This window comes from Chaetomium strumarium (genome assembly GCF_033439665.1).
Source record: "Chaetomium strumarium strain CBS 333.67 chromosome Unknown B0T15scaffold_4, whole genome shotgun sequence".
NCBI classification, from domain to species: Eukaryota; Fungi; Ascomycota; class Sordariomycetes; order Sordariales; family Chaetomiaceae; genus Chaetomium; species Chaetomium strumarium.
Window position 1 is genome coordinate 3,371,392 of NW_026944432.1, and position 11,536 is coordinate 3,382,927.

At 58.1% G+C, this 11,536-nt stretch overlaps 5 protein-coding genes across 5 annotated transcripts; 4 read left to right on the forward strand and 1 right to left on the reverse strand.

Annotated features, from left to right (window-relative positions):
• The first annotated feature begins 421 nt into the window (after positions 1–421).
• B0T15DRAFT_534268 (uncharacterized protein) lies at positions 422–1,882 on the forward strand. The gene has a single exon (XM_062869429.1). The coding sequence runs from the start codon at positions 517–519 to the stop codon at positions 1,606–1,608; it is 1,092 nt and encodes a 363-aa protein (XP_062721859.1). The 5' UTR covers positions 422–516; the 3' UTR covers positions 1,609–1,882.
• On the forward strand, positions 1,871–3,049 carry B0T15DRAFT_217707 (ankyrin repeat-containing domain protein). The gene is made up of 2 exons (XM_062862764.1): positions 1,871–2,133; positions 2,191–3,049. Coding segments are annotated over exons 1-2 (714 nt in total). The 5' UTR covers positions 1,871–2,131; the 3' UTR covers positions 2,903–3,049.
• Positions 3,050–4,337: 1,288 nt separating this feature from the next.
• B0T15DRAFT_397975 (uncharacterized protein) lies at positions 4,338–5,150 on the forward strand (the record flags this gene model as incomplete). Its single annotated transcript, XM_062864931.1, has 2 exons — positions 4,338–4,377; positions 4,438–5,150. 2 exons carry the CDS (start codon positions 4,338–4,340, stop codon positions 5,148–5,150), a joined length of 753 nt encoding a protein of 250 aa, XP_062721861.1.
• Positions 5,151–5,829: 679 nt separating this feature from the next.
• B0T15DRAFT_217781 (fungal-specific transcription factor domain-containing protein) lies at positions 5,830–8,910 on the forward strand. Its single transcript, XM_062862765.1, has 5 exons — positions 5,830–6,226; positions 6,302–7,381; positions 7,439–7,858; positions 7,951–8,201; positions 8,301–8,910. Exons 1-5 carry the CDS (start codon positions 6,030–6,032, stop codon positions 8,756–8,758), a joined length of 2,406 nt encoding a protein of 801 aa, XP_062721862.1. The 5' UTR covers positions 5,830–6,029; the 3' UTR covers positions 8,759–8,910.
• A 69-nt stretch (positions 8,911–8,979) lies between these two features.
• On the reverse strand, positions 8,980–10,237 carry B0T15DRAFT_503077 (uncharacterized protein; the record flags this gene model as incomplete). The annotated part of the gene is made up of 2 exons (XM_062867459.1): positions 8,980–9,105; positions 9,167–10,237. The coding sequence occupies 2 exons, from the start codon at positions 10,235–10,237 to the stop codon at positions 8,980–8,982; spliced, it is 1,197 nt and encodes a 398-aa protein (XP_062721863.1).
• Positions 10,238–11,536: the final 1,299 nt, after the last annotated feature.

The window sequence follows — 11,536 nt, forward strand, 5'->3', positions numbered from 1 at the left end:
TCACCAGCACCCACGTCACGCCCACATTCCTTCCACACAAACCCCACGGCGCTGCCCAGCAACTCCGTACCCACCAGACCGGTATCATCATTCACGGTGCGCAACCGTCCGCGAGAAGAAGGCGAACAGGAACCCGAGACGACAACAATCCCCGGCCGAAACGGGCAAACATCAGGCGCAGGCTCGGTGGTGGCGAGCGGGATGACCGAGTCGTTGTTGATCTCGAGCGCGTTTCATGCCGAACACGGACTCTTATTGACGTCTACCCCTTTTTCTCTTTGGTGGCACCGAAGCCTAGCTCATCGCTATCTTTGGGGTCCCCACTGATTTTTAGGTACAGTATCTAAATCCCAAGGTGGAAGGTGAAGGAGATTGTGTAACATTTCGCCAAGGCGCTTCACACAAGTTCAATTCTATTAGTGACGGAGCAAAATTTCCTTAGATAGGATCCGAGCCATACATTTTCCCCCCTTTCTTACAAACCCATCCTCTGCCGGGAATGAGTCAACAGTTGCAATGGTGTTGACTCAGCGAGCCAGACTTTTGCGGCTTCTTGCCATTGCACAGTTTCCCTTGGCTGTCGATGCCAGTCTGTACGATGGCTTTGGTGGCTACGGACAGGGCCAACGGGTCGCGCCATACGACGCCAACTCAACCGCGTTCCTCGACGCCGTCGCTGCGTCCAACTCAACAGGCGTCTTCAAAATCCCCGGCTACGACGTATCCAAGCCCTTTCCCGGGACTCCCATAGACGGATGGACTCTGAGCATGGCCGCCTTGGATATGTCTCACGCCGCCGTGGTGGACGCTACCCACGAGCCCATGGTCGGCTACAGTCTCACGATCCAAGCGCCGGATTCGCTCATCAAGAACGCCGGCGACGGCACAAAGTTCGTCAACGCCGACCCGAGCTGGGGGATGTGCATGTGGATCTTCTCCCCTCCCCCTTCAAACAACAAGACATTGTGGAACAACCCAACCAACAAGCCGCTAGCCGACGACGGCTCATGCAAAGGGTTCTTGTCAGACGAGTGCATCGCCGCGCTGGAAAAGCACGCGACATGGGAAGCCTATCCGGCCGATCCCGCGAAGCTTGGCTCCAACGGCCAGTTCGGATCTCTCGTGGGATGCAACACCATGCACTTCCCCGATGAGTGCGGGCCAAATGGGCCGGGCAACAGCTTATTCAACGCCGCGTCTCTCAACGGCGTGCCGGTGCCGTTCCTGAATGGATCGATCACCAGGTCAGACGGCTGGCAGTTTGAAGATTACAGGGGCTCATCGTACAACTCGACCGAGGACCTGCAGCTGTACTGGGATAGCCAGGTGCTCAACTTCTGGACGGTGGTCACTGTGATGGTCAACGCAACCGTTGATGCGAATGCCCAGATGGGGGACAAGGGTGTCGGTTTGCCGGGTGTGAGTTGTGTCGCTCCGAATGGAGTGGGCACAGGGAAGGCCTTTGCGTTTTCGACTTCGAACTTCACGGTTCCAAACGGTAATGGTGATAACGGCAACGGCACCAAGGCAGACGATGAGAACAGCGGTGTGGGAATGGCGGTGCCGGCTTGGTCGGTATTATGGAGTGTGCTGGCCCTGCTGGTCTGACGAGGATGCTGAGTGTTGTAGGAAAGGAAACCCTAAATTCTAAGGATGTCCGAATGCCATTGTCGTTGAGCAGGCAAGTCACTCATAATGGAACAAAACACCAGAAATGGTGCCTTCGAGTCCATGGTTTCATATATTGCAGACCGGGCCGACTTTCACTTCCATGCCCGCACCTGCCGAACCGAACGACGGGCCGAAATTCAGGTACAGTACCCGAAATGCAACCTAGGGTCTCCCGAGCATCACATCCATAGGGTCCTCTGAGCAAATTGTTGATGACCTGTAACCAGCCGGGTCAGGTAGAGACTTGGTGGCACTGACGGCTTTGGCAGCCAACATCGGCCACTATTCATCAGTGTGCTTTTTCTTGCAAGTTGGTTGACCTGAGGCAGAGGAATAAGCCAGTTGGCGGCGGTGCAAAGAACCCCGCCATAGCGTCGGGTGACAGGGATTATATTCCACAACCTGCCCACGTCATCGCCCACTCCATTGCTGGCTTCTTCCTTGTCAAGAAACCACAGAAATGTAAGTGCAAACAACAAGAAACGATGGCTCACGGGACGAATTTACTGAGACTTCCAGGATCGACCCCTCGATTCGCCTGCGCCGGGCAATCCACGCAAACGATGGGTTGCTGGTCCGGCGCATCCTGAAGTCGCACCCCCACCTCCTCCACAACCCGGACCTCTCGCTAGCGGGCAACGCCAACTCGAACCTCCACCTCGCCGCCTCGCTCGGCTTCCTCCCCATATGCAAGCTCCTCATCGAGCTGGGCCACGAGGACGACGGGCCGGCCCTCAACGACGACCACCAGACGGCGCTGATGCTGGCCGCCGCGGCGGGGCACACCGAGGTGGTGCACTTCCTCTGCGAGCACGACGCGCGCATGGTCCTGCGCCAGGACCTGCGCGGGCGCGACGCCATCATGGAGGCGAGCCTGCACGGGCACGACACGGTGGTGCAGATCCTGCTGACGTACGCGCCCGGCGGGGCGGCGGCGGCGCTGGCGCAGGCCGACCTCGACGGCAACACGGCGCTGCACTTCGCGAGCAGCAACGGCCACCTGCTCGTGCTGCGCACGCTGCTGGCCGCGGGCGCCGATGCTGGTAGGAAGAACGCCTGGAGTTGGACGGCTGAGGCTTACAGCGCTACGGTGCAGGCAGAGGTTTACCTGAAGACGCTCGTCGCCGAGGTCGAGCGGCGGAAGCAGGCTAGGAAGGAGGAGGAGGTGGTGATGCCGGGGAAGAATAGGGGCGGGGCTGTGAGGTTGGTTGTGAAGGAAGTCGGTGATTAAATGGATGATGTTGGGGTGGTGGGGGGGAGAACACAGCACTGTGTTGGTGAGTTCCAGAGTATGTGGCCACTACCGTGAGTTGCGGTTTCAGGGCATTATGATAATGGATCGAGGCAGGCGATACACTCCTAATGACCATCGAGAACCTCCGAATATGCGTCCCGTGCAAGGATCCGGTGTAATGGTTTTCAAACCGCGACGGAAGCTTCCAATTGTTGACACCCGGGCTATTAAATACTGCATACGTGGGCTCGGCGGCGCTATTGGGTTAGCACCTAACACAACTCATACGAATGCAGTCTTGTGGCTCTAAGCGCGTCGACCTTGCCTGGGGCAAAGATGTGTTGCAAGAGCACGGGGCCGACGAATTCAAGACAAAATGCCCCGGACGACCTGCCGTCTGGACTCCATGGGTTTCCCAGCACCGGAGACCTGGCAGTGGCAGACCTTCACCATGTGGCTTGGGTTCAAGTTTGATAAGATCCTTTGCAGCTTACGACGTGGCAATTAAGGCATAGTGTGAGCTTGCTCGGGAAAAAAATGCGTCGGTTCCGAAACACTACCTGTACTCGCCTTCAAGCCTCAAAGACGGAGCAGTGGGGAACTGGATGTGGCCACGTCAAAGGGGTCTTCCACTATGACATATATACAACAATTTTCCGTCTCCTTCATCCCAAGATTGGCCAGTAACGGCCCTGATGGCAATGCGCGTGGCTTCAACTGCCCGCCCCGTGACCCATGACAGTTGGGATGGCGGTAGCCGGGATAGCGCTTGGTGTCACGACCAGCCTCACCGTCTCAGCCTCATGAAACCATACGGGGAGCTGTGCAACCAGACAGGGGATGTCACTGCAGCAGCCAGCAATTGACGCCACTCCAGTCGGGACGAAGACCTCATCCTATATTCATGCGCCTGGATTCAACAATGCTTTGTGCTACCGAGGTCCGCAATCAACCACATAGCCTCAACTACGAACAAGACACTCACCCGATGGTAGCAAGTACGGGAGGCGGGTCACACGACCTTCAGCTACGGGCCTGGTCATGGCGAACCCCTTATATCGATCCGCCGCGTCTCGTCCCGAGTTCCTGTCAACACGTGGTCGTCCTCCGACTTCTTGTCAACGGATTGCCCTTCGGCACCGTTACAGACTGTTATCCTATCCACTTCGACAACATGACAAAGACTTCATCGGTTACACACTGCCACGGCCTGATACATCGTGGTCTGACTCATGAGAACATCATGGGATCCCCACCCCGTGATGGCACTGGTGACACCGAATCATCGTTGTATAGATAGGTGAGTAGCCCGCCCATTCTCCCCAGCCCTTTCCTTCTCCTTGGATACCAGCCTTCGGTACTACCACGTGCCTGACTCTAGCATTTCCTGAGAGATTCAACGATCATCCACTTCTGCCTTCAGCACTCGGCAATGAGCATCCCCAGCGGAGGCCACAATCCCGCTTTTGGCCGTGATCCCGGGCCGCCGCCCCCTCTTGATCCCGCTGGTCCGGCTACGCCTCCTCCCGAAGACAACGGCCCTCCTCCCCCAGGCACGACGCGCACCGTCCAGCCGCTCGTCTACTACGCTATCCCCCGGGTGGGTGTTTTCCCTCGTACCCCACCGATGGCGTGCTATTATCCCGGCTACGGCCCTCCGCCTCCTTACGCGGCGGCACCTTACGCGGCACCTTACGCAGCACTATACCCGGCAGCAGCCCCTGCGCTCGGTGCCACGTACGCCATCGACGGGCGAGGCCAAGTCTACCAATACATCTCGGGCTTCAACGGCTCCGGCCGCTACCCCCAGCCCGCCCCGCCCGTCGACCCAACCTTCCCCGCAGCAAACCTCATCAACAGCACGGGCGGCGCCGGCGCCGAGCCGGGCTACAACTACTTCTTCCCGACGCGGCACGCCAAGGTGGCTGTGCTGAAGTGCCCGAGCCCGCCGTGGAAGGTGCCGCCCGGCACGGTGCCGGGCGTCGACGACCAGATGCACAAGACGCACATCCCCGCGAACGTGACGATCGCCGAGATCCTGGCGGGCTTCGGCTGCCAGAATCCGGACAAGGCCAAGAACCAGCTGTGGGAGGTCTACGAGCAAGGGGGCGGGCGCTGGGGCTGGAGGGAGCATATCACGGGCGACGACGAGGTCATGACCGCGCGGACGGTGCTGGATATGGGCTGGTGCGAGGTTAGGAATGGGGATTTGCCTGTTACGTATCTGTGGTTGTCGAAGACCTGAGGCGAGGGGGGAGTGAGGGGGGAGGTAAAGGCTAAGGGAAGAGAAGGGGAAGAGGAAAGATGGGGAAGGTGATATGGTTGCTTTGCTTTACCGTGCCTTGATTTAGAGCGGTTGCCTTCATGGACTTCAGTCGAGGGGGAGGAGTGCGGATTGCGAAGCTAAGCTTTCATTTCGTGCTTTAGAATAAGGTACTCTACCTAGGATATTGGACTAGGCACCTATGCACTCTGGAAGTACGCTATGATATCTTAACTGCACTCTCTCTTTACCGTCAAAAGGCAGCGTCATTGAAACGCGCATTGATTGCATAATTCATCTCGTTCGTCGTTTGATAGACCAGGATAAGTGGCCACAGAGAAGGAATGCCACGACAATGAATGCGTAGATGCTGGCAAGTACATGCTTTTGAATGACCGGAAGGTAAACACGCACTCAACAGGATGCCCGCCAGTGTACAGACATTTCACCACCTATCTTCACGACATTTGTTTCTTCTTGCTCAAAGCAAGGCGTTTCAATGTTGAGCAAGCCGGGCACTTGTACCACCTTTCGCATCTTATTCCCAAAGGGGAAGGGCCATGGTCGATCCCCTTCCTAGCCCTGTCGATCCGTCAAATGTTGCCTCGGTCGGAGCAAACCCGAACTTTCGGAATCATTCCGATACCTGTTGCCGCCGACTACATCACCTGCAGCGGCGACTTTTCGTTATGAGATTGACCGGGAAAAGGCAGACAGCAGGTGAAAGGTGGCATGCGACCCAAATTCCGGCTTTATGCTGACAGAACTCGATTGGAATCCCTATCCCGCCAATTCTGAGCAGCGGATGCAAGCCTGCAAGGGCGGCAGCACCATCATCGGCTCTGCTCCGAGAGTCGAGACATGGCCCCTGAGCGTCGAAGTGAGCGTGTCGAGCAACGCCGACGGCGAAAGATAGCGCTGGCATGCGAGCCGTGTCGTGAGAGGAAGTCGCGGTGCGACGGAGCGAAGCCGATCTGTTCCACTTGCCAGCGACGGTCGCTGCCGCTGCACTACTGCGTCTACACGCTCGAGAATGCGCGGACAGCGAGTAACGATGAGTGAGATACTAGTCTCCATATTCGGGCCTTGCGGCTTACACTAGCCAGCTAATGACAATTCAATCTGGCCGACAGGTACATCAAGGTGCTCCATGATCGCATCCGGCGGCTTGAAGATGCCTGTGCCGAGCATGGCATCCCTACGCCTCCGCTCCATTCCATGGCGCCCATGGCCGACGGAGATGCATCTGCGGCTCCGGCTGAGCCCACGCCGCCTCCACTGTCCTCCGGGCCGAGCCAGAGCGGAAGCAGCCTCCCCATAGCGAACTCGGCGCCAAGCCTCCACGGCCATGCCTCGTCTCCGGTGATGCGCCAGCGGCTGCGGGAGGCGTCTCCTCGCCATGAACGACTCGAAACGACTGAGTCGGCGGCCAGCGTCACGGCTATGGGGACTGTCTCGACCGAGCATGATGTCTACCAGGCGTTTGATACCGCGACTGAGTTCTACGGGAGCTCCTCGGCCGCGTCGTTCATGAAGGAGGCCTACACATCGGTCAAGCCGCACAGGCACACCACCACACATCTAAACAATGCTCCATCCTTCCCGGCCAGCTTCGCGGCATCTGACCTGTTCGGGAGCAACCCGTTCGCCCAGGTCGACAAGTTCGCTCTGCCGCCCCGCGCGCTAGCTGACCAGCTGCTGAACCGGTTCTGGGAGAGGGTATATTGGCTGCACCCCTTCTTCCACAAACCGACCTTCCTGCGGGCTTACGAGAACCTGTGGCGCCCGGTTCTCGACCAAGCTCCGGAGCCCTCGATTCCTGGACTGGGACTTGGCAGCTCTCCAGGTGCCGACGCGGGGACCATTGTGTTTCACTGCGCCCTGAACACCATCTTCGCGCTTGGCGTTCAGTTTTCCGACCTCAGCCCCAAGCACAGGGCCGAAGCCACCGAGACCTTCTTCCACCGGGCCAAGGCGTTTGTGGGCCTGGACTTCACGGACATGCAGAACGTCGGTGTTGTCCAGGCGTTTCTGCTCATGGCCATCCTCTTGCACAGCACTCCGTTCCCCAGTCGGTGCTGGAACGCCGTAGGCCTCGCGTGCCGTCTCGCTCAAGGGTTGGGCCTGCACACTGAGTCGGGTCGGACGTCTCGCCCTCCATTGGAGACCGAGATTCGGCGCCGGACATGGCATGGCTGTGTGATTTTAGATATGTGGGTGCGAGGGGCTTCGCTACCTATCCCAGGACTCGACTAATCACGTATTTCTAGGATCGTCAGTATGATGTATGGACGGCCAACGATGACCGCCCACCTGCCAGACTTGCCGCTCCCAGCAACACTCGAGTATGAAACCGACCAGGAAACGTTCCAGCCGCAAGCAAGCGACGGGAATGAGCCCTCCAAAATGTGTTTCTATACCGAGTACATCCGACTCGTCCGAATCCTGGGCGAGATCCTCTCCAACGTCTACCAACCCTCCGCGGGAGGTGCCATCAACGGTCCACCGTCGTCCTGGGATGAACACAAATCGCACGGAATGGATGCCATCCTGGAATTGGATGAGAAGCTGTTAAGATACGAGACGGCCTTGCCGCCAACCGTGTCCTGGAGGTCGCCTTGCGACATGAACGGCGTCTCCGAGGAGCGCAGGCTCGTCATCATCACGCAGAGGACCGTTCTTCGGGGGAGGTAAGAAAAAGGGGCCCCTCTAAGTACTAGTACTTGAGCCCCCCCGTCGGCGGCGGCGGCTGACACAACAAATCTACCAACCCCCCAAACAGCTTTCTCTACCTCCGGCTCATGCTCCACCGCCCTATTCTGACGCAGCTCTGCGCAAGGGCGGACTCCGCTCCTGGCACCGCTCCTGCTTCTCCAACAGAGTCGAGTGCCTTATCAGCTGGCCAAGAGCTGTTCACATCCTTTGCCGCGGGCTGCGCCAAGGTATGCCTCGGAGCGGCCGCGGATTTGATCGAGCTTGTCCACAGCACATACCTGACCAACACGACGGGTGGATGGTGGTGGGATGGTCTTTGTTAGTTTTTTATCCCTTCTTTCTTTATTTTTCTTCTTCCCATGATCCCTACTTCAGGCAGTCAGTCCAAGCCATGCTGACGGCAGCGCGGGTCAACAGACGCCTTCACGGCAGGACTTGCTATCATCGTGACATACCTCTGCCCCACACTGCTGGCTTCCCTGGACAGGCAACGTCTAGAGAGGTGCTGGATGATGTGCCAGGGCATACTGTCACACTTCGCCTCCTTCAGCATCTCGGCCCAGAGGTCGCTGAGGCTCCTGCAGAAGGTCCACGCAGATGTCATGTCGCGATCAGCGGGTACAGAGCGAGAAGGCGAGGCTCCAACACGGCCTCCAAGTCGGCCCGCGGCCGCTGCGCCGGGGGGACCCCTCGACTTTGGTCCCGAGACAGCTGTGATGCCGGCAGAAAATATGCCGCTGCCCCTGGGGAGCATATTCCAGTGGCAGGTGCCCGCTGCGATGGGAGCTGATATGGCTAGCGCCGGGTTGATGTTCAACTGGGACCAGTCGCTTGACTTGCTCGCCGGCGAGCTGGGGATGGATATCTATCAGTAACCTTGGTCTATCGAATATATCGGTGGACGCTCACTATTCAAACAGACGAAGGGCTGTCAAGCAGGAGATAAGCACACAACAAGTCAAGCAGAATGACAGTGCAACGATGACGGACGCTGTGACTACGTACTCCAAGGGGGTTTCAGGATATCAAATCACACTGGGTATATAGCAATCCTCCCGCCAAAGTCCAGCTAAGCCAACCCCGCGTCTCCTACCCATTACTTTGTCTCGGCCTGCTGCAGCGACCCAGTCGCGTCGATGGCCTGTCTCCCCCGGAGATCGACTCCCAACTGGGCGGTACTATTCTTGATAAGCACACGGAAAAGCCATTCCGGGGCCGCCCGCTACAACAGATCCAAACGTGTCAGCAAACCGTATCGTCCAAAAAGACGTGTTTGCACTTACCAACATGGCGACATATCGCATCAACCCCGGCAGGTACAGCACTCCTCCATACCCACTGTACAGCGCATCCACAATAGCCTCACTAACCGTCTCAACATGCAGCATCGGCGCCAGAAACTGCGGCTGCGTCGGCGTTCCCCTAACCAGCGGCGTCTTGATGAAGTTGAAAACACAATTCGTCAACCTCACCCGCGGCGCAGCATGCCGATACCGCAACTCCATGCCCAGCCCCTCGTGCAATGCCTGCACGCCGGCCTTGCTGGCCGCGTAGTCGACCAGGTCCGGCGGCGGCATCAGCGCGCTGCTCGAGCACAGGCTGACCACGTGCCCGTGGTTGGCCCGCACCATCGCGGGAAGGAACTCCTTCAGCAGCAGGAACGGCGCCGTCAGGTTTGTCCGCACCGTCGCCTCCACGTCGCCGTACGTGCCCTCCAGCACGGTCCGCCCGCGCACGAGCCCCGCGTTGTTGATCAGCACGGTCGGGTCGCCCACCTCGTCGCGCACGCGCGCGCACACGGCACGGATCTGCTCCGGCTTGCTTAGGTCGGCTTGGTAGTAGTGCAGGTTTTTGGTGGTGGGTGGTGGTGTCCACGACAGCGGGGCGAAGTCGATGATCACGATCCGCGTGCGCGGGTTGCGCGCGAGCAGGGCTTTGACCACGTGCTCGCCGATGCCGCTGCTGCCGCCCGTCACCACGACGATCTCGCGCTCCCAGTGCGCCCACTCGCCCGGCAGACAGGGGGTCCAGTTGTTGCTCGCCCACTTGTTGAGGAGGGTGTTGGCCGAGAGGAGCAGGCCTGTGCCACCGAGCCAGAGTGCCAGGCGCGCGAGCTGCGGGAGGGCGAGGTCGAGGTCGAGGTTGATGCCGAATGCGGAGTTGGAGGCCAAGACCACGTCAAGGATGCGGCCGAGGTGTGTGGCTGCCGGGGAGGAGGAGGAAAAGGACGGTCGGCTAAGCCAGGTCGCTGCTGCTGCGAGGGGCAGCGTGACGTACTCGTTGAGGAGGGTCTTGCGGATGATATGGGCGACCGTGTCGATGTGGAAGCCGTTGTTTTCACGGTGTGTGGCCATCTTGGCGGTGTTGACAACGGGAATGGAGACCTGTCTGGGTGGTTCGGGGTGTGACTCTGGATATACCTATCATGTATCACAGAAGCGCCACTGATGATAGAGTGACTGGGTGTGGTATGTCAGCAGATAGTATAAATGACGTCGGTGACTGTGTGTCGAGGGCAGCTTATTAGGGCAAACTGGTAGTTCCTCTGCTCATCCTGACTTCCTTGGAGGATAGTGCCATCCTCTTTGACTCTAATATACCTGTACCAGATCTTGATTACCGGCTGCCTCTTGTTCATGGCGCCATTTTCTGCTGTGCAATGGTTAGAAAACTCGGTGCCGCTCGTGGGGTGTGTTCGTGGGGTCTCGGTATCACTAGTGCCCTCTCGGCCTCCGCCCGCAAGTGGAAATACGCCCATATCAGCCGGCGCTAACGATATGTATGTAGCTGAAAGACATCACCAAGCTGAAAGATTACGGGTACGTGGATACTAACTAGCTCAACAAGTGGCAGGTACCGGGCTATGGTACGGCTCGTCCGGAACAGCCTGAGCTGAGAGCTGAGTGTCGAGCGGGGAATGACTCGACATTCAATAAGGACCCGGTGTCGCGGTGTCGTAGCGGAGGGCCTTTGTGACGGTTTGAGCAACCTGAGCCACTCGCTAACCCGCACCTTCCGTAAAAGGATGCCAACATCGCAAGTCCCTCGGACTCGCGACTTTTGGTGGTTCATATACGCCTTCACGGCAGGGCGCGCAGCACGCTCCACCACCAATCGGCCCCGCAACCGACCGTGGGAGCAACCTGCCGTGACAGCCTGCATGAGCTGAAGCCTGCCCTCCACGGTTCTACCTAGACTTCTAGTGACGCATTCATCCTGATCTCTCTAGCTTACTAGCATCTCCCGTTGGCTGCCTTATCACTGTCCGGTCCGGACCTTAGGTTTTCATAAATTCTGTAGTAGTGATTGATTGTCTGCTGCAGGTACAATACCTAGGGTACCTAGGTACCTACTAACTTACCATCACAAGCACAGCCATGTGTAACACACTCAGTTACATATGTGCTTCATCAAAAATAAACAGGTGGTAACAGACGTGCATGCTGAATGACTGCCTAGGAAGCTGCACATGACTATTGAAAAGGTGGTTGCGCAATGAGCGAAGGACCAAAATTCTTACGACGCCTTCCCACTCTCATAGTCCCAATTCTCGGTGGAATCATCAGCCCCACAACGATCAAAATGGCCTCCTCTTCCTATGCAACAGCTGCAACTTCCAGTGCCGCTGCCCGTCTTTGACAACTCGGGACCTC